A 22,869-nucleotide genomic window follows, 5' to 3' on the forward strand; every position below is an offset into this window, starting at 1 on the left:
GTCCAAGGTCTCACTGCCCTCTCGGCCATCTTCCCCTGGCGTTCCCAGGACCGCCAGCCGCTCCTTGGCTAAATTCAGAGTACCAGGCTTAGGCTCCGATTCCGGGCTCCATTCCCACCCTCCCAGGGCAGGTGCCTCGTCCCGGCCCCCAGGACCCCGACTCTGCAGCCGGAGCCTCGGCCCCGCCTCCCCTACCTGACGCAGGTGCGCCTGGGGCGCCGTAGCCTCCGCCCACCGGCGTGCCTGCTCTGCCATTGGTTCTCCCGGCTGCCCGTCTCTTTCGCTGGCCCCGCTCGGTCCCGGAGGGGTAGGTTTTACTGGAGAAGCCGCAGTCCCGGCGGCTCGGGCGCTGCGCAGAGTGCGGACCCGCGCTGGCATGTCCCCGCGCGCGGGAGCCCCAGTCGACCGCCGGGTGCGGGCGGCTGCTAACTTGGCTGCAGGCTCCGGCGGCCCGGCCGCGGCCATGTAGTTGCCGGCGGAGCTCTCTGCAGCCCGGGAGCGGCAGCGAGAGCGAGCAGGAGCCCAGCAGTTCGAGGCTTTCCCCGGAGGCGCTGAGTGCGTGCCGCGCCCTCGCCGGCCCTTGGGCCGCACTTTGGGCCCGAGAGGGAAATGGGGGAGAAAGTTTCGGAGGTGCTGGAGCCAGTGCTCCGCGGCTGCAGCGGCCACAGTGCCCGGACTCTCGCCCCTGCGGCGGCTGCCGCGTCCTCGCCGGGAGCTTCCTCTGCCGAGTCCTCATCGGGCTCAGAAACTCTGTCGGAGGAAGGGGAGCCCAGCTTCTCTCGCGAGCACCCGCCGCCGGCGCCGCCGCCGCCGGGCGGCGCTCGGCCGCCCGCCGCGTGGGCTCCCGCGCGCTTGGTGCCAGAGCGTGGAGTCCCCACGCCGCCGCCGCAGCCGCCGCTGCCCGGAGGAACCGCGCCCCCCGCGCCCCAGGGCAGCAGCGCGTCCCAGGAAGAGCAGGATGAGGAGGTGGGCCCGCCTTCCCTCCCCCCGCCACCGCCCCTCTGGTCCAGGCTGCCAGGCGACCGCAGCTCTCCATCCCGCACGCGGGTGGTGGGCAGGCGTGCTGGGGCCTGGAGAGGGAGAGGGACCCCAGATGCTGTGCCCCGAGCCCTGGGTAATGACAGGAGCTTCCCTGTGGGTCACCGGTTTCCCCATGGCTGTTACCTGTGTGTGTGTGTGTGTGTGTGTGTGTGTGTGCGCGTGTGTGTGTGCGCGCGTGTGCGCGCGTGTACATGTGCTGCCTGATAGTGTGCTTCTCCAGTGTCAAAGCAGCAAACTCCGTCGATCAGGATCTGCTCCTTTGGGTCTGTGAATGGACGTGAGCTGGACGCCTGGCTTGTCCCCACAACTGAGACCTCGTTTTCCGAAGTGGGCGTTGCTTCCAACCGTAGCGCTTGGGCAGAGGGGGGAGTGTGGTGAAGGGACGGTTGTGAGAGGGGAGTGGGTGTGTTGGAGGTGGGGGACGGCTGGCAGCGGTACCCGCGAAGTTGCGCGGCGGAGTTTCGGTTGCATTGGCCCCGGCGTCCCCCGCGGGTGGTTTTGGCTGGTCCCGCGGCGTCGGTCCTCCGGCCCTCGGCCGGCGGCGCTGACTTGCGCTTCTACATCTCCGATTTGGACTTGTTCCGGGGTGTCCAGATGCGTGCTGGTCGCCAGACTGAATGGGGAACGTGCCCCCTTCTTCGGGGGACTGCGTCCATCCTGGTTTCTTGGAAGAATATTCGTGCAAAACTTGTGGGTCGCGTCCTGACACATTGAAACTATGACTTGGTGTCCTCTCGCCTGCTTTCTCTGGCTTTTTTCTGCTTTTGGAGGACAGTTAAGGAAGCATAAGGTTCTTGGTGTCTTTGATTGGTTGCTTTGGACGTTTCTTGAGGGGAAGTCATCTTGATCAGGGAAAGGCCATAAATAAAACATCACCCTAACAGAGCCTCCTTGTGAAGTTAATTCCTCAGTGCCAGTGTGGTGTTTTCTTCCTCTCTGATGGGGTTAGTTTTAGTAATTGTCTCTGTCCGTCAGAAGATGCAAGCTGAGGCCAGTGCTCTGACAGTAGCCCCCTGGGACCCCAGCCTGGAGGCATAGACTGGATCTGGCGCAAAGTGAGGGGAGTCAAGTCCTAGCCTGGCAGAGATGGAGCAAGCCCTAGTGGTGGCCCAAGCCTCTGGCAGTAACCAGAACCCATTCCCCAGTGCCCGGAGGAACGCGAGGATCCTGGACAGGTGCCTGGAGATTTGCTTTCTAGAACTGTCTCTGCTTCTGAATTGTGAGATCTTGGATGAGCTGATTCCTCTGAGGTCAGTTTAATAATCTGTAAAATGAGGGGTATGACCAGTGAACTTCAAGGTAAAGTTTATTTCCACACGAACCCTCCCCTGATCAGGAATTTAGGATGGATCCAAAGTGCAGGTTGATCCTAGGGACAGGGTGCCAGGAGTTAAGCTGAGCATCACACCCACCACAGAGTTACCTGACCAAACCCCCAGACTAAACCAGTGTTCTCAGTGGTTGCATCTCCCTTTGAAAGATGCCATGCATGTGCTGGCGTACTTACCGAGTTGAGCACACTGGTCACTGGGCAGTAGGGGATATGACCCAACGTAATGATTTACCACTAGATTCTAATATAGTGTTGCCATCGGTAGAGAAGATGGTAGAGTTAGTTGCCCTATGTTTTCTGCGTAGCTAGGAGGGTACTTCATGATACATAACATGGTCTTGCAGATCCCAGGTGGGGGAAGTCAGGAACTTCTCACTTTTGATCCCAATCCTGTAGCTGATTTATTGCCTGGCCTCAGGGTGACAGTGTTTTATTTTCTTGGAAGTGGATGTAAAGATAGCTTATTACACAGGCACTGCAGTGAGGAATGGTTGATTGAAACACATATTGGAAAGTGGAATGACTAAATAACATTGGTCAGTATTTGTGAAATCTCAGAATTGGATGTAAAGTCATACAGTATTGCAATTTATTGTGTAACTTAACCTGTGGCAGGGGATGCTGGAAATTGTCCAGGAGTGGAAATCTTGACCTTCTCTGAGAATTTTAAAGAGAAACTAAAACTGTGGAGTAGAGAAGTTATAGCCTTGGTGAGAGGGGTTGAAGTCCAGTGTACGTTTTCTGGCTCTTACACTGGTGCCAGTATGGTGCAGGGGTTCTTAGCCTTTGAGAGAGTGTTTTGGGTCTCTTTGAGAACCTATGAACGCTCTCCCTCCTCTCCTCAGAAAACGGGCACCACTATAAATACCATTCTAGCAGGTTCAGTGAGGAACACTGGGTTACACACTCTCAGTTTGGTGGAAAGACCTGGGTTTGATTCCCGCCTCTGCCACCTTAACTAGATGTGAGATGTGGACCACTCAGCTGATGTAAGGCCTGATTTTTCCCCTCTTAAATGGGAATAATAGCAATAGGGTCATTAGGCATTTTATACATGCCACCTAGTTTAATCCTAGTATAGTATCTAACATTTAGCATGGAGTGCTAAGTAAATATTAATTTTTCAAGTTCATTTGTGATTAAAAATGTTGTGAAAGGAGGTACAAGTTTGGGCTGGCTTATTTTATTTATGCATAATTAATCTGCTCCCTACTTTCAGAGAACCTGAGGCCTTGTCTATACTGTTTATTACCACTTTTTTAGTATTAGTTGGGAAACAGTTTTTATCTGGATCAGGTTGCATTATGGGAAGGCAGTGTTAGCATAGTGTTAGTTATACGGTAGCAAGGCACTGAGTAGAAAGCCTTGAGGGAAACCCATAAAATGGAAGGAGGTTCATTTAGATTTAAAAATTGTTAGGTCTGGCTTGGGAGACTCATTGTCTTCCAGTTTTTTTTTCAGTAAGTTACTGCATCAATTTTTAAAAAGCAGCAAAATTCAATTTCCTAGTGTATTATTGCAGTGCTAATTTTTTGGGCACCCTTGTTGAAGCTGCTTGCATATACTACTAATGTCAACAGTGTTTGACCTATTTCATATTTTATCTTACTGTCAATATTTATGTAAACTTACAAAGTCTCATAGACTTAAATCAGCCCTTTAAGCTTTTGGTGTCTTAAAAACAATACTTTACCATGGCAGTGATTGTAGTTTTTATGTACTTAATAATCAAACACACGAGAGAGATAGTGCATGGTTTTTTGTTTAAATAAAGTGCATCTCACTTAACCCCTGATAACTCAAGCCTGTGGATTTGGGGGTCTCTGCAAGTTGAGGGTAATGGACTGTGTTTCGGATAGTCATAATGATCTGGATTGGAGGAGTGTCCCTCTAACATTTCTGAGATTTGCTCTTAGGCGCTCTGCCCTGTCCCTTCTCAAAGCACCTTCTGATAACTCTCATAAAGTACTCAGTGCCGTTTGCTGTGTGTCGATGAACTCATAAGGGCAGGAAGTTTGTCTTTGTGTGTTTAGCACAGTGCTTCTAATATATTAGTAGGGGCTCAGTACATATATGTTGAATGAAAGAGGAAAAATACATCTTTGAAAACGGTTGCACATTTGACTGAAGGGTGACCATGTGTGTATTGTTTTGTCTGTTGTGAATTATGCTTAAACCTCTAGATCTCTTATCAAAAAAGCCTCCTAAATCACAGTGAAAGTATTATGAGCAGTTTTTCCAGGTGAATTTTGAAGAAAGTCAAATCAGTGAGGATCCACTAACAATGCCTGTGCAAGACTTGAGTATTTACTCTGCTTTTTACTGTGTGTGTTAGAACTTGAAACTTTCAGGGATTCTTAGAACAGCAGAAAAAAAGCTTATTTGGTAAAAGGATTTTAAACTCAATATAAAGCGTCTAATTTTTTTTTTTTTTTTTTTTTTTTTGTGGTGCGCGGGCCTCTCACTGTTGTGGCCTCTCCCGTTGCGGACACAGGCTCCGGACGCGCAGGCTCAGCGGCCATGGCTCACGGGTCTAGCCGCTCTGCGGCATGTGGGATCTTCAGAGACCGGGGCACGAACCCGTGTCCCCTGCATCGGCAGGCGGACTCTCAACCACTGAGCCACCAGGGAAGCCCTAGTCATCCATTTTATCTACATAAGTGTATACATGTCAATAGCAATCGCCCAATTCATCACATCACCACCACCACCCCACCGCGGGTTTCCCCCCTTGGGCTTCCCCCCTTGGTGACCATACGTTTGTTCTCTACATCTGTGTCTCAATTTCTGCCCTGCAAACCGGTTCATCTGTACCATTTTTCTAGGTTCCACATACATGTGTTAATATACGATATTTGTTTTTCTCTTTCTGACTTACTTCACTCTGTATGACAGTCTCTAGATCCATCCACGTCTCAACAAATGACTCAATTTCGTTCCTTTTTATGGCTGAGTAAAATTCCATTGTATATATACACCACATCTTTATCCATTCGTCTATTGATGGGCATTTAGGTTGCTTCCATGACCTGGCTATTGTAAATAGTGCTGCAATGAACATTGGGGTGTATGACTCTTTTTGAATTATGGTTTTCTCTGGGTATATGCCCAGCAGTGGGATTGCTGGATCATATGGTAATTCTATTTTTAGTTTTCTAAGGAGCCTTCATACTGTTCTCCATAGTGGCTGTATCAATTTACATTCCCACAAGCAGTGCAAGAGGGTTCCCTTTTCTCCACTCTCTCTCCAGCATTTGTTGTTTCTAGATTTTTTGATGATGCCTATTCTAACTGGTGTGAGGTGATACCTCATTGTAGTTTTGATTTGCATTTCTCTAATAATTAGTGCTGTTGAGCAGCTTTTCATGTGCTTCTTGGCCATCTGTATGTCTTCTTTGGAGAAATGTCTATTTAGGTCTTCTGCGCATTTTTGGATTGGGTTGTTTGTTTTTTTAATATTGAGCTGCATGAGCTGTTTATATATTTTGGAGATTAATCCTTTGTCCGTTGATTCGTTTGTAAATATTTTCTGCCATTCTGAGGGTTGTCTTTTAATCCTGTTTATGGTTTCCTTTGCTGTACAAAAGCTTTTAAGTTTCATTAGGTCCCATTTGTTTATTTTTGTTTTTATTTCCGTTACTCTAGGGGCTGGATCAAAAAAGATCTTGCTGTGATTTATGTCAAAGAGTGTTCTTCCTATGTTTTCCTCTAGGAGTTTTATACTGTCTGGTCTTACATTTAGGACTCTAATCCATTTTGAGTTTATTTTTGTGTATGGTGTTAGGGAGTGTTCTAATTTCATTCATTTACATGTAGCCATCCAGTTTTCCCAGCACACTTATTGAAGAGACTGTCTTTTCTCCATTGTATATCTTTGCCTCCTTTGTCATAGATTAGTTGACCATAGGTGTGTGGGTTTATCTCTGGCCTTTCTATCTTGTTCCATTGATCTATATTTCTGTTTTTGTGCCAGTACCATATTGTCTTGATTACTGTAGCTTTGTAGTATAGTCTGAAGTCAGGGAGCCTGATTCCTCCAGCTCCGCTTTATTCCCTCAAGACTGCTTTGGCTATTCGGGTTTTTTGTGTCTCCATACAAATTTTAAGATTTTTTGTTCTAGTTCTGTAAAAAATGCCATTGGTAATTCGATAGGGATTGCATTGAATCTGTAGATTGCTTTGAGTAGTATAGTCATTTTCACAATATCGATTCTTCCAATTCAAGAACATGGTATATCTCTCCATCTGTTGGTATCATCTTTAATTGCTTTCATCAGTGTCTTATAGTTTTATGCATACAGGTCTTTTGTCTCCCTAGGTAGGTTTATTCCTAGGTATTTTAGTCTTTTTGTTGCAATGATAAATGGAAGTGTTTCCTTAATTTCTCTTTCATATTTTTCATCTTTAGTATATAGGAATGCAAGAGATTTCTGTGCATTAATTTTGTATCCTGCAACTTTACCAAATTCATTGATTAGCTCTAGTAGTTTTCTGGTGACGTCTTTAGGATTCTCTATGTATAGTATCATGTCATGTGCAAACAGTGACAGTTTTACTTCTTCTTTTCCAATTTGTATTCCCTTTATTTCTTTTTCTTCTCTGGTTGCCATGGCTAGGACTTCCAAAACTATGTTGAATAATAGTGGTGAGAGTAGACATCCTTGTCTCATTCCTGATCTTAGAGGAAATGCTTTCAGCTTTTTACCATTGAGAATGATGTTTGCTGTGCGTTTGTCATATATGGCCTTTATTATGTTGAGGTAAGTTCCCTCTATGCCCACTTTCTGGAGAGTTTTTATCATAAATGGCTGTTGAATTTTGTCAAAAGCTTTTTCTGCATCTATTGAGATGATCATATGGTTTTTATTTTTCTAATTTGTTAATATGGTGTATCACATTGATTGATTTGTGTATATTGAAGAATCCTTGCATCCCTGGGATAAATCCCACTTGATCACGGTGTGTGATCCTCTTAACGTGTTGTTGGATTCTGTTTGCTAATATTTTGTTGAGGATTTTTGCATCTATATTCATCAGTGATATTGGTCTGTAATTTTCTTTTTTTGTAGTATCTTTGTCTGGTTTTGGTATCAGGGTGGTGGTGGCCTCATAGAATGAGTTTGGGAGTGTTCCTTCCTCCACAATTTCTTGGAAGAGTTTGAGAAGGATGGCTGCTAGCTCTTCTCTAAATGTTTGATAGAATTCACCTCTGAAGCCGTCTGGTCCTAGACTTTATTTGTTGGAAGATTTTTCATCACAGTTTCAATTTCATTACTTGTGATTGGTCTGTTCATATTTTCTTTTTCTTCCTGGTTCAGTCTTGGATGGTTATACCTTTCTAAGAATTTGTCCATTTCTTCCAGGTTGTCCATTTTATTGGCATAGAGTTGCTTGTAGTAGTCTCTAAGGATGCACTGTATTTCTGCAGTGTCTGTTGTAACTTCTCCTTTTTCATTTCTGATTTTATTGATTTGAGTCCTCTCCCTCTTTTTCTTGATGAGTCTGGCTAATGGTTTATCAATTTTGTTTATCTTCTCAAAGAACCAGCTTCTAGTTTTATTGATCTTTGCTATTGTTTTCTTTGTTTCTTTTTCATTTATTTCTGCTCTGATCTTTATGATTTCTTTCCTTCTGCTGACTTTGCGTTTTGTTTGTCCTTCTTCCTCTAGTTCCTTTAGGTGTACAGTTAGATTGTTTATTTGAGACTTTTCTTGTTTTTTGAGGTAGGCTTGTATAGCTATAAACTTCCCTCTTAGAACTGCTTTTGCTGCATCCCATAGGTTTTGGATCATCGTGTTTTTATTGTCATTTGTCTCTAGGTTTTTTTTGATTTTCTCATTGATTTCTTCAGTGATCTCTTGGTTATTTGGTAGTGTATTGTTTAGCCTCCATGTGTTTGTGTTTTTTACTTTTTTTTCCCTGTAATTCATTTCTAATCTCATAGCATTGTGGTCAGAAAAGATGCTTGATATGATTTCAGTTTCCTTAAATTTTCTGAGGCTTGATTTGTGACCCAAGATGTGATCTATCCTGGAGAGTGTTCCGTGCGCACTTGAGAAGAACGTGTAATCTGCTGTTTTTGGATGGAATGTCCTATAAATATCAATTAAATCTATCTGGTATCTTGTATCATTTAAAGCTTGTGTTTCCTTATTAATTTTCCATTTGGATGATCTGTCCATTGGTGTGAGGTGTAAGTCCCCACTATTATTATTATTATTTTTTGTCTATTAATCTAAACATTTTATTTATTTTTATTTATTTATTTTTCTACGTCTTTATTGGAGTATAATTGCTTTACAATGGTGTGTTATTTTCTGCTTTATAACAAAGTGAAGCAGTTAAACATATACATATGTTCCCATATCTCTTCCCTCTTGCATCTCCCTCCCTCTCACCCTCCCTATCCCACCCCTCTAGGTGGTCACAAAGCACCGAGCTGATTTCCCTGTGCTATGCGGCTGCTTCCCACTAGCTATCTATTTTACATTTGGTAGTGTATGTACGTCCATGCCACTCTTTCACTTTGTCACAGCTTCCCCTTCCCCATATCCTCAAGTCCATTCTCTAGTAGGTCCGTTTCTTTATTCCTGTCTTACCCCTAGGTTCTTCATGACATTTTTTCCCCTTAAATTCCATATATATGTGTTAGCATACGGTATTTGTCTTTCTCTTTCTGACTTACTTCACTCTGTATGACAGTCTCTAGGTCCATCCACCTCATTACAAATAGCTCAATTTCATTTCTTTTTATGGCTGAGTAATAGTCCATTGTATATATGTGCCACCTCTTCTTTATCCATTCATCCAATGATGGACACTTAGGTTGTTTCCATCTCCTGGCTATTGTAAATAGAGCTGCAATGAACATTTTGGTACATGACTCTTTATGAATTACGGTTTTCTCAGGGTATATGCCCAGTAGTGGGATTGCTGGGTCATATGGTAGTTCCATCGTTAGTTTTTAAAGGAACCTCCATACTGTTCTCCAGAGTGGCTGTATCAATTTACATTCCCACCAACAGTGCAAGAGGGTTGCCTTTGCTCCACACCCTCTCCAGCATTTATTGTTTGTAGACTTTTTGATGATGGCCATTCTGACTGGTGTGAGGTGATACCTCATTGTAGTTTTGATTTGCATTTCTCTAATGATTAGTGATGTTGAGCGTCCTTTCATGTGTTTGTTAGCAATCTGTATATCTTCTTTGGAGAAATGTCTATTTAGCTCTTCTGCCCATTTTTGGATTGGGTTGTTTGTTTTTTTGTTATTGAGCTGCATGAGCTGCTTGTAAATTTTGGAGATTAATCCTTTGTCAGTTGCTTCATTTGCAAATATTTTGTCCCATCCTGAGGGTTGTCTTTTGGTCTTGTTTATGGTTTCCTTTGCTGTGCAAAAGCTTTGAAGTTTCATTAGGTCCCATTTGTTTACTCTTGTTTTTATTTCCATTACTCTAGGAGGTGGGTCAGAAAGAATCTTGCTGTGATTTATGTCATAGAGTGTTCTGCCTATGTTTTCCTCTAAGAGTTTGATAGTTTCTGGCCTTACATGTAGGTCTTTAATCCATTTTGAGCTTATTTTTGTGTATGGTGTTAGGGAGTGATCTAATCTCATACTTTTACATGTACCTGTCCAGTTTTACCAGCATCACTTATTGAAGAGGCTGTCCTTTCTCCACTGTACATTCCTGCCTCCTTTATCAACGGTATGGTGACCATATGTGCGTGGGTTTATCTCTGGGCTTTCTATCCTGTTCCATTGATCTATCTTTCTGTTTTTGTGCCAGTACCATACTGTCTTGATTACTGTAGCTTTGTAGTATAGTCTGAAGTCAGGGAGCCTGATTCCTCCAGCTCCGTTTTTCGTTCTCAAGATTGCTTTGGCTATTCGGGGTCTTTTGTGTTTCCGTACAAATTGTGAAATTTTTTGTTGTAGTTCTGTGAAAAATGCCAGTGGTAGTTTGATAGGGATTGCATTGAATCTGTAGATTACTTTGGGTAGTAGAGTCATTTTCACAATGTTGATTCTTCCAATCCAAGAACATGGTGTATCTCTTCATCTATTTGTATCATTTTTAATTTCTTTCATCAGTGTCTTATAATTTTCTGCATACAGGTCTTTTGCCTCCTTAGGTAGATTTATTCCTAGATAATTTATTCTTTTTGTTGCAATGGTAAATGGGAGTGTTTTCCGATTTCACTTTCAGATTTTTCATCATTAGTGTATAGGAATGCCAGAGATTTCTGTGCATTAATTTTGTATCCTGCTACTTTACCAAATTCATTGATTAGCTCTAGTAGTTTTCTGGTAGCATCTTTAGGATTCTCTATGTATAGTATCATGTCATCTGCAAACAGTGACAGCTTTACTTCTTCTTTTCCGATTTGGATTCCTTTTATTTCCTTTTGTTCTCTGATTGCTGTGGCTAAAACTTCCAAAAGTATGTTGAATAAGAGTGATGAGAGTGGACAACCTTGTCTTTTTCCTGATCTTAGTGGAAAAGCATTCAGTTTCTCACCATTGAGGACGATGTTGGCTGTAGATTTGTCATATATGGCCTTTATTATGTTGAGGAAAGTTCCCTCTATGCCTGCTTTCTTCAGGGCTTTTATCAAAAATGGGTGTTGAATTTTGTCGAAAGCTTTCTCTGCATCTATTGAGATGATCATATGGTTTTTCTCCTTCAATTTGTTAATATGGTGTATCATGTTGATTGATTTGTGTATTTTGAAGAATTCTTGCATTCCTGGAATAAACCCCACTTGATCATGGTGTATGATCCTTGTAATGTGCTGTTGGATTCTGTTTGCTAGCATTTTGTTGAGGATTTTTGCATCTATGTTTATCAGTGATATTGGCCTGTAGTTTTCTTTCTTTGTGACATCCTTGTCTGGTTTTGGTGTCAGGGTGATGGTGGCCTTGTAGAATGAGTTTGGGAGTGTTCCTCCCTCTGCTATATATTTTTTTCATTTTTTATTTTATTTTTTTGCTGTACACGGGCCTCTCACTGTTGTGGCCTCTCCCGCTGCAGAGCCCAGGCTCCGGACGCGAAGGCCCAGCGGCCATGGCTCATGGGCCCAGCTGCTCCGCGGCATGTGGGATCTTCCCGGACCGAGGCACAAACCCGTGTCCCCTGCATCAGCGGGTGGACTCTCAACCACTGTGCCACCAGGGAAGCCCCCTCTGTTATATTTTGGAAGAGTTTGAGAAAGATAGGTGTTAGCTCTTCTCTAAATGTTTGATAGAATTCTCCTGTGAAGCCATCTGGTCCTGGACTTTTGTTTGTTGGAAGAGGTTTAATCACAATTTCAGTTTCAGTGCTTGTGATTGGTCTGTTCATATTTTCTATTTCTTCCTGATTCAGTCTTGGCAGGTTGTGCATTTTTAAGAATTTGTCCATTTCTTCCAGGTTGTCCATTTTATTGGCATAGAGTTGCTTGTAGTAATCTCTCATGATCTTTTGTATTTCTGCAGTGTCAGTTATTACTTCTCCTTATTCATTTCTTATTCTATTGATCTGAGTCTTCTCTCTTTTTATCTTGATGAGTCTGCTAGTGGTTTATCAAGTTTGTTTATCTTCTCAGAGAACCAGCTTTTAGTTTTATTGATCTTTGCTATCGTTTCCTTCATTTCTTTTTCATTTATTTCTGATCTGATCTTTATGATTTCTTTCCTTCTGCTAACTTTGGGTTTTTTTGTTCTTCTTTCTCTAATTGCTTTAGGTGCAAGGTTAGGTTGTTTATTCGAGATTTCTCCTGTTTCCTAAGGTAGGATTGTATTGCTATAAACTTCCCTCTTAGAACTGCTTTTGCTGCATCCCATAGGTTTTGGGTCGTCGTGTCTCCATTGTCATTTGTTTCTAGGTATTTTTTGATTTCCTCTTTGATTTCTTCAGTGATCACTTCGTTATTAAGTAGTGTATTGCTTTGCCTCCATGTGTTTGTATTTTTTACAGATCTTTTCCCCCCAACTATTGCTGTGTTACTGTTGATTTCCTCTTTTATGGCTGTTAGCAGTTGCCTTATGTATTGAGGTGCTCCTGTGTTGGGTGCATATATATTTATAATTGTTATATCTTCTTCTTGGATTGATCCCTTGATCATTATGTAGTATCCTTCCTTGTCTCCTGTAATATTCTTTATTTTAAAGTCTATTTTATCTGATATGAGTATTGCTACTTCAGCTTTCTTTTGATTTCCATTTGCATGGAATATCTTTTTCCACCCCTTCACTTTCAGTCTGTATGTGTCTCTAGGTCTGAAGTGGGTCTCTTAGACAGCATATATATGGGTCTTGCTTTTGTTTCCATTCAGCAAGCTTGTGTCTTTTGGTTGGAGCATTTAATCTATTCACGTTTAAGGTAATTATTGATATGTATGTTTCTATGACCACTTTCTTAATTGTTTTGGCTTTGTTTTTGTAGGTTCTTTTCTTCTCTTGTGTCTCCCACTTAGTGAAGTTCCTTTAGCATTTGTTGTAGAGCTGGTTTGGTGCTGCTGAATTCTCTTAGCTTTTGTTTGTCTGTAAAGCTTTTGATTTCTCCATCGAATCTGAATGAGATCCTTGCTGGGTAGAGTAATCTTGGTTGTAGGTTCTTCCCTTTCATCAGTTTAAGTATATCATGCCACTCCCTTCTGGCTTGTAGAGTTTCTTCCGAGAAATTAGCTGTTAACCTTATGGGAGTTCCCTTGTGTGTTATTTTTCGTTTTCCCCTTGCTGCTTTCAGTAATTTTTCTTTGTCTTTAATTTTTGCCATTTTGATTACTATGTGTCTTGGCGTGTTTCTCCTTGGGTTTATCCTGTATGGGGCTCTCTGTGCTTCCTGGACTTGGGTGGCTATTTCCTTTCCCATGTTAGGGAAGTTTTCGACTATAATCTCTTCAAATATTTTCTCGGGTCCTTCCTCTCTCTCTCCTCCTTCTGGGACCCCTATAATGCGAATGTTGTTGTGTTTCACGTTATCCCAGAGGTCTCTTAGGCTGTCTTCATTTGTTTTCATTCTTTTTTCTTTATTTTGTTCTGCACCAGTGAATTCCACCATTCTGTCTTCCAGGTCACTTATCCGTTCTTCTGCCTCAGTTATTCTGATATTGATTTCTTCTAGTGTAGTTTTCATTTCAGTTATTGTATTGTTCATCTCTGTTTGTTTGTTCTTTAATTCTTCTAGGTCTTTGTTAAACATTTCTTGCATCTTCTCGATCTTTGCCTCCATTCTTTTTCCAGGGTCCTGGATCATCTTCACTATCACTATTCTGAATTCTTTTTCTGGAAGGTTGCCTATCTCCACTTCAGTTAGTTTTTTTTTGGGGGGGGTTATCTTGTTGCTTCATCTGGTGCATAACCCTCTCCCTTTTTATCTTGTGTTTGTTTCTGTGAATGTGGTTTTCATTGCATGTGCTGCAGGATTGTAGTTCTTTTTTGTGGGGATGTTTTTTAACTGTTCTATGAATGATGTGAGTTTGAAGACTGCTCTTAATGTTATGCATAGATGTGTAGATGAATGTCTAGTCTTTACTGGTGAAGAGAATAAATAGCAAAGAGCAACCATGAATTCAGTAAAACTTTTCACTGAATTGGTGTTTTATGAATCATAGCAGCTACATAATTTGCAAAGAAGAGTAGTGTGTAAATCTTGGCATGTTTATTATTGAATCTGCTTTTGACTCCCTGCTTCAATAAGAGCCACAGGTTTGGAACGTCAGTCAGCCAATGTATATTGACTCTCGTGAAGCATCACCTTTGGCACTGAAAACACAAGGGTGGACAAGACAGAGATAGTTTTGACCTCACAAAGCTTCTAGTGTAGTGGGGGAGATAGTCCCTAGTCATAGTGGCTAGCCACATGAGTTTTCATTAATTGACTTCCAACGTGGTAGATGGGGAACAGCCTCTGAGGGAGTGTGCACCTCATCTCCCCTGGGAGGTGGGGACTGCCTCACTGAGGAGTTATGGGGGAAGGGGAGGGACAAGAGTAATGCAGGGAGCAGAGAGAGCGGTGTGGGTCTGGGGGCTGAGGACTCTGGGTCACGTGTGTGGAGCCGAGGAAGGCATGGCCTCGGGGGACGCTGGAGAGAGAAGCAGCGTCTGGGTCATGCACACCTTTTGGACTTTATTCTAAGCCACCGGGAGCCACCGAAGGTTTGAAGCAAGGAAGTGACTCCATCGGATTGGCGTTTCGGGAAGCCAGGCAGCCTGGAGCCCACCTGTGGGGAGCTGCAGGTGTAGCTCGTTGAAATGTTCCAGGTTATCAGGGAGCTGATGACCTGAGAAGAAGCCATCTTAATAAGCGGTGGGTCCGCGGAACTGGGGGCTCATTCTTGGCGGCTCAGGCGTCCAGGAAATGGAACAGGGTCGAGAGAACACCTTCGTGTGGCTATTAATGCTGCTCTTCACTGCTATGTTGCCTTAAGCCTAGTATTTTCTTGAAGGAAAACCTTTAACGATGAATGGAGACAGAGAAGAGGGCCTTGCGAATGCTCACGCCCACAGTCAGTTGCAGGGGACGTTGACCTGGGGTGAAAGGAGGAGAGATTGCCTGGAGGCGGTGTGACATCCTCTGGTGGTGGGAAGAGTGGTGTTTGTGAGCTAACACGCGTTATGAGAGGCTGGCTTATGTGCTTGGATGTTCCTGAAGAACGTAGGGTCAGAGTCAGGGAAGGGCTGACGCTTTTACCCTTTCCACCCTGGGTCTGAGGTATTCTAGGAAATGTCAAATGTTTATATTTCACCAGTGTTTCGGAGCCAGTGACAAAGGCTGACTCTGTTCCCTCAGACTTAGTGGATACAGTGTATGAGTCCAGCTGTTTTTCATTTTGCCCCTGCAAGGAAGGGTGTGGAAGCAAGTTAGAGTGCGGGCTGTGAAGATGGTAAACTGTAGGAAGAGTCCTGATAGAAAAGTTCTCACGATGAGAAGGGTCCGTAACCTGGTGTTAGAGAAAACTGAGCGGTGTGTGTGTGTGTGTGTTTGTGTGTGTGTGTGTGTGTGTGTGTGTGTGTGTGTGTGTACGTACAGGTACGCATGCGCCTGTATATCTAAGAAGAGATAATTGTCCTTTTTAGATGGAAGACACCCCAGGCCATGTTAAAGCATGGTCGCACATTCTGTAGTGTTGCCTGGAAAGGACTTGTGCCCCCCTCCTCCATCCCTTCAGACCAGCAGCCAGTGTTCCCTACTCTGGGGTCAGTGTCTGTATTGCCTAAGGGTACAGACCAGTGATCCCAGTTCAGCCACTTATAGGCCGTGTGCCTTTGGAAAGGTTATTAATACTGAGACTGTTTCCTTATCGTAAAATGGACATGGCAGTATTTATTGCAGAGGGTCATTATGAGAATTAATGAGGTGTTTTGTATTGAGGACCCAGCATGATTCCTGGCATGTAGTATGCGTTCCATGATGGTGTTTGCTAATATGACTGAGTATGGAAAAGCTGGTTGATGCAGACTATCAGCTCCATAGCCAGGAATAATCGGGAGCCTAGACGTCCCTTCCCTGACGGATTATGCTACCGGCATGGTTTGCTGGTGGTTCTGGGAGGCCCTTTCATTCATAAGTAGGTAGATATGTAACATAGCGATCACTTTTAAATTCATGGACACAGCATTCCTTACGATGTACTAATAGCAAAGCCTCATGGTTCATTAACTCTTCTGTAGACACGATCTCTCTTTTGCTCATGGAAGCTGCTGTTAGTGATCATGTATTAAATGATATCCTAAAAGACTGTGAACGTGCAAATTACTAGCTATGCCCAGGGATTTAGTAAGAAGACAGCATGCCACCCCTGTGATGAGGCTGGTGACATGACCAGGTAATTCATGATGATCTGGGGACTGAGAAGGGAGTAACAAGGAAATCAGATGATTTTCTGGAAGCCAACTTTGGTTCCTATAAGCATCGGGTGGGGAGGCAGGTGGTCCAGGGGCCACCCCAACTTCACAGAGGGGAAATCCGTTAGACATGTGATAGAACTATTAAAAATGCAAGAACTCATGTATGTGAATTGTCTGACCAAAAGTCTGTTATGTCCCTTTGGGGCAATGTAAACATTTAAATTTTTTAAGGCAAAATTGCAAAAACCTAGGAGTGCTTTTGATATAACTCAGATAAATGCTGGTGCAGTGACCGCAGGTCGTTTTCCCTTCCAGCAGCCTGGTGCTCTGCCCTGTGTACCTGTTCAGGTTGACATTTACACAGCTTTGCATCATTTAGTTCAAGGATGATTGTGTCCTTTTATGTCTCTGATATTTAGTCCGGTTTCTTATCTGGTCCTATTATTTTGGGGGTAGCGCATAAGATCAAATATGATTAAGCAGAAGTCTCTTTCTCCAGCAGCTTGTGTGCCCTTGTTTCTTTCCCTGTCTTTGTCCTTCTCTCTCACCTGGTTCAGAATTCCTGGAAAGGATTGGACAGTAGTCATGTGTGTTTCCAGGCTCAGGAGAGAAAACCCTTAAATGTGAAATGTCAGTTCAGGACCGTGGTCAGCGGTACACAAACATTCGAGTCACATTTAAATGTATAGAACTTGTGTGAAATTTCTGGTTGCTTCTCCAACTTCTCTTAATGAAAAGCATTCACTGCTTATTTAGTAATTTGAATTCATAACTAGGAACATGTGTCTGTGAGACAGCTTATTAATTTGTACCCTAGGCCTGTACTCTTTTGCTAGCCCATCAATTCTCCTCTTAGACACAGTCCATATATTTTTGATTATGGTACTTACTTCCACTGAACCTTTCAGCCCAAATGCTCTGTATTGATATTGGGGGCAGGGGGAGGTGGAGGGGAGGATGGAAATACTGACAAATTGGCTTCCTTTTCTTAACTAATTTCATAGGCTATGGTGTGGAAAACGAAAATTTAATTTTAACTTTCTTGACTTTGTAGTTTTGAGGTGTGTTCAGTGGCCAACAAGCTCACAGGTGCACCCAGTTTAGTGCGGGTAGCTGAATATACATTCACAAACTCACATCAGGTGTGTGTCTTTTGGCCTCTGCCTTAGTACTTGGTCAGCTACTTTTTTAATAAGCTGAGAAGTTAGGTATGTAGTTCCCTCCTGGTTGATGATTTTGTGCCTTTCCAAGTTTGTTTTAAAAATAATACCATCATATCTTGGGGTTCTGGTGTTAATGTGTGTCATAACTGGCATTTCTTTATACAGAGATGCATGTACCTTCTGCAATGCAGGAAGGGTCCCAGTGCCTCACCAGTGGTAGGGAAATAAAGTAAAATTGGGTTAAAATTGGTGGTTAAAATGTTATGTCCCTGTACACTGTCCTTGAGACTTATATTCTCAGAAATTACACATTTAAAATTGCTTCTTAGGGCAATCATTGCTAGGTAAACTGCATTAAGGTATTGATATAGAATGCAGTTGTGATGAAATCCATTTTGTGTATAAAGGTTAAGTGATTATTTTCACAAAGAGGTTCTTTATGAATAAATTGATTCCACAGGAATGTGTCTAGCTCCTATACACTCAAACTCACAGAATTTGCTTTGTCACTCCCTTAGTTTTAGCTGGAGTGCTTAATTGAAAGCACCTGAGGCTTAATTGAAATCAGCATCAGCCCAGGGCAGCTCTGAGGCTACTCACTTAGATGCAGCCAGGAAGAGATGGGGAGAGTTGCTCCAGAGGAAAGGGCAGTCCCAAATGTTTGTTTGGAGAGAAACGACCCTCAGGAAGTTTTACTTAAGGAGAACTTCAGACTCATCTCAAATGAGTAGAGTACAAATCAGAAAGACCCAAGAAAATGCTGACCTTCCTGTTCTTGTGGCTCTTATGAGACTAGTTAAGTTGAATCGCCAGGTTAAGCCAGTGTAGCCTTAGTTTAAACACTGAGTGAGCATGTGTGAGCACGAGAGAGCGAAGGAGAACGAGAGGAAAACTGCTTGTCAAGTAAGGAAAGACTATCTTCTCTTTCCCCTACGTTTTGGTACTTTATGTATGTGTTGTTGAAATCTTACCTTTGTAAATTTTACTTCATGTACCACTTTATTTCTTGGGATTTCTTGTTTTTTTTTGTTCTATAGACACTGTTTCCCTAATAAGCTACCGCAGTTCACTGTTGTTTGGGAAGAGAGGAGGATGGTCCAAAATGTGCCTCTGAGACCTTTCAGGACTCGCTTTAATCTGTGGTGATGGCGGGTCCTAGCCCTGATGCGGAGTCTCTTAGGAGGACAAGAGATAACATGGGCATTCTCTCTCTGTGAAGTCTCTTGGTTTTCTTTATTGTAATGTCAATATCACTGACTTTTCAAGACTTCTGCTTTTGAAATTAAAACATTTCTACTTGGAAAAAGCTGAGGGCAACGGTTTTAAAATTATAGAATAAGACCTGTTGGGAAGAGTTAGACTGACAGAGTAGCAATGTGACAGTTGTGTAACCTGCTACAATCATACTGTTTTAAATTTTTTAAAAATTATTTCTGAGTCATCACTTTCTGCGTGTTAGGTTGCCTGTCATTCTGTGTTCTGAATCATTCCTGTTTCTTTCATCCCCTTTTTTATATATAGCTTGGTCATCAGAATTTTAAAAAGAACATCACAAATCACTTTGGAAGAGTGTAGTAAAACCTTTGTTAAACAGAATGTTTGGGGGAGAGACTTTTTTTTGGTTACTCAGTTTTATGATTCACTGAAAATTAACTTGAAAGCTCTTTTGTTCTCACTTTGTTGTTTAACTTTTTTTCTTATAATTTCAAGGTGTGGTTTTCCTGCCTTATTTTGTGCTGAACAAGTTAGCTTTTTTTTTTAAAAATTATTGGACATATTGTAATGCTTTAGGGCTCTCACTTTGGGTATCAGTCACCTTTGAAAACTATGGAAGATGGAAAAGTGCATAAGAAGTATAAAATTGCATGTGCTATTAACAAATAGTCTTTATTTCTTTAACTTTAAAGTTGAAGTTAGCAAAGTACTTTTTTTCTGAGGGTTGTGCTGCATTTTCTTTGTTCCTGGGTTCTGCCAGATCTCGTATATATTGTTAAAATTTGTACAGTACTTAACCAGTTTGCACAGGATTTCCTGATACTATTTCAACTGTTCTCTCCTTCTCGTTTTGTACACACTTCTTTTTGTAGTATAGTTAATAGTTTCTCTCTCCTCCACCCCACTAGACTGTATAACGTTGAGAGGGTCACTTAGCCACAGTATGGTAGTGTGGGCCAATTGAATTACCAATTAAGCTTAAAAAGACTTTTGTAAAAGTTGAGTAAATGCACGTAAAGCACTCAGAATGGTGTCTTGACGCAAATATGCCTCGATGGCAATTTGGGGCAATACTTATGATTATCCACTATATGTTCTGTCCATTTGGCATTAAGAGTTTTGAGTTAAGTATCTGCAGAACTTTTAAGGTCAGGGGGAAGATTTAACTGGTGGCCTAAAACCCAGGATCATAGGTTTAATGGTCTGAGTGGGTTTCTACAAATGAAGTTTTGACTATAAACCAATTCTTATTTTTCTGTGAGCATTGGGAAACCGTATTCTGTTAAGTTGTTCACTACCATCACACTTGTAGCTCTAAGCCATTTTTGGCCACATGTTTAAAGGAATTATTTTAATTGCTGATGAAATATTGACAACTATCCTTAAAATTTTAACAGTGATCCTGGGCTGTATTCATTAGTGCTCAGGATAAACTGCTGTCAGTGGAAATGTCAGGAATTCTGGCAACTTTGTCAGGGCTGGATAAGTGGTGATGTAGGAGTTGGGAGTTGAACTGTGCCTTGGCTCCTTGCTGGGCAAGGAATTAGCCTCCACGGTCTTCCTTGTGTGATGAAAGTCGGTCCTTTCCAGCTCCAGTTTTTTGTTTCGTCTTACTATAGAAACATTGATTTAAAAATTTAAAGTTGTCATCAGTATATAATTTGTTACAGAACCGTCATTCACATTTGTCTTTTGATGAATTTGAATTTGTGAATAGGCACATGCTTAAACGTACAGAAGAAATAGAGTTTACGTATATGTTCATCTTCTAAAATTATTTGGTATGTTTCTGTCAGTCATCATGAATACATGTTGAGTGTGCTCTTACCTCCCAAACCTGCAAACTCTGGATAACAAGGTCACTTTTGCATTTTTCTGGATGCAGTAGCACACTGTTGTGTGTATCAGACATGACTGTTGGAGGTGAAATGATAAAAGGTGATTTTTTGGTGCTAGCTCTCAGAGACTGACTGCAGAGTGGGACTTTTTCCCTGAGAGCATCTGCAGATCCTTAGATGAGTAGCAGAATTTGCTTATTCACAATAGCTTCCAAAGAGCAACTTGGGTTTGGAATTTGCTTGCTGCCTGGAATTACTCTGGGGCACATGTCCTGTCACAAGTCTGTCAATCCCATGTTCTAGACCAGAAACCTTTTGATTTTTAAAAATCATCCTTTCCTTTAAAAGATGTGTATGAGCTCTGCTACCCTGGGCAGCCAGGGCCCTCTTGTACTGTTCTGGGTCTTAGCCACCCAGCCCTTGTAGTGGACTAAAGTTTGTTTGCAAAGTTAAATCAGAATCTATAGGGAGAAATTACTTTTTACCAGTGTGGTGATTTTTTTTTTTTTTTTTTTTTTAAACCAGAGGCTGGCAGCTCCAGCCTAAGCTGTTAGCCTAAGCTTTTGGGATTTTTTATAAGTTCGTCTGAAAGTCAGTTGCTTGCAGAGTGTGAAGTCCCATAGAGACGTTTTGAATGGTGATTTGGTTTCCAGATCAGCCTACAAAAGACTGATTGACCCCTAGAATGGAATGGAAAGTCCGAGAAATGGGATAATAATGCTAGAAATGGTGAAAGAAGTAGAATTTTGGATTTGAAAGGTCAAAGGCTGCTTAGCATCCTGTTTTATCTAGAGAGATAAGTATACCTTGGCCAGAGCAGGTACCCGAGCCCAGACCTTCTGAGCTGTATCTGTTCCTGCCAGCTGGAAAGTGTCACCTCTAGCTTTCTGTCTCTAACATGAAGTTCTTTTTGGGGTACTGAGGGTTAGTATAACATCTTCTTGAGGTGGATGACTGTGGCACAAGTAAACCTTGACTGTTCTCAACATCTGAACACCTGAATGAGCAGGGCCCTGCCCTCCCAGGTGTTCTGAGTTAGTGAACAGGTGAGCTTGGGGAGCCTCCACTCCATCCACATGGTAGCTCTGGGTATCCTCCTGGAGGTGTGGCAATGACCTTTCTTTGTCTTTAGGGCACCTACATGGGTGCCCAAGACGCCTTCACATATTGGGGCAAATTATTTTAACCCAAAACATTGTCTCCTGCCACTTTTCAGTTCAGTTCTAATGGAGGAAACCTGCAAAGACTCAGAATTTAAGGTAGAAGGTAGGAGATACCACCTTACACCTGTTAGAACGGCTGTTATCAGAAACACAACAAGTATGGGCAAAGGTGTGGAGAAAAATGAACCCTTGTGCGCTGTTGATGGGAATGTAAATTGGTGCAGCCACTATGGAGAACAGTATGGAGGGTCTTCAAAAAATAGAACTACTATATGATCCAGCAATTCCACTTCTGGGTATTTATCCAAAGAAAACGAAAACACTAACTCATATATGCACACCCATGTTCATTGCAGCATTTTATAGCCAAGATATGGAAACAAATGTCCATCGGTGGATGAATGGATGCAGATGTGGAGTGTGTGTGTTCTGTATATACATAATGGAATGTTACTCAGCCATAAGAAGTGAAATACTGCCATTTGTGACAACATGGATGGATCCCAAGGCATTATGCTAGGTTAAATAAGTCAGAGAAGGACAAATACTTTATGATCTCACTTATATGTGTAAATCTTAAAAAAAAACCAAACTCGTAGACAGAATAGATTGGTGGTTGCCAGTGGCGGCAGGGGTGCGGGGCTATGGGCAAAATGGGTGAAGGGGGTTAAAAGGTACAAACTTCCAGTTATAAAATAAGTTCTGGGGATGTAATGTACAGCCTGGTGACTATAGTTAATAATACTCTATTGCATATTTGAAAGTTGCTAAGAGTAGGTCTCAAGTTTTCATCACAAGAAAAAAATTAGTGACTATGATGACGGATAACTAGTTAACTAGACTAACTGTGGTGATCATTTTCTAATATGTACAAATATTAATCATGTACAACTGAGACTAATATAATTTTATTAATTATATCTCAATTTAAAAAAATGGTGGAAGGTGGTTACCTTTGAAAACCCATCAGAGTGCCTTTTAAATAAACCAAGTACTATTAAGAGAAGTAACTAGGGGTTAATTCTCCAAAACAGTGTTTCTTTGTATAATAACATGTCTTTGCAGAACAAATGCTGTTTTAATTTGCATAGTCTGTCTGTTTCCCACTAGCAGACGTTCAATTCTCCCATGCTTGTTCTTTTAGTTTAACTCAGACGAGAGGAGTGATAGATCCTGTAGATGAGGCTGGAAATATTGCCACATATCCTTGTTCCATTGGGGCTTTACACTTAAATGTGTATTTTTAAGGCCGTTTTTCCCCGAACCTGAATCCAGAGTTGAGGAAGGG

General features: G+C 42.2%; 1 protein-coding gene across 3 annotated transcripts in view; it reads left to right on the forward strand.

The window, feature by feature from the left end:
• The first annotated feature begins 422 nt into the window (after positions 1–422).
• The window catches only part of MAST4 (microtubule associated serine/threonine kinase family member 4), a 568,618-nt gene continuing 546,171 nt past the window's right edge, over positions 423–22,869 (forward strand). For 2 of the 3 annotated variants that reach the window (XM_073802173.1, XM_073802174.1), the window contains exon 1: positions 423–966. In XM_073802173.1, coding sequence (XP_073658274.1) covers positions 610–966 — 357 coding nt within the window. In that variant the 5' untranslated portion in view covers positions 423–609. The remainder of the gene's footprint in view (positions 967–22,869) is intronic. The other variant, XM_073802175.1, reaches the window with a different exon arrangement.

Source organism: Tursiops truncatus, chromosome 3 (assembly GCF_011762595.2).
Source record: "Tursiops truncatus isolate mTurTru1 chromosome 3, mTurTru1.mat.Y, whole genome shotgun sequence".
Taxonomy (NCBI): Eukaryota; Metazoa; Chordata; class Mammalia; order Artiodactyla; family Delphinidae; genus Tursiops; species Tursiops truncatus.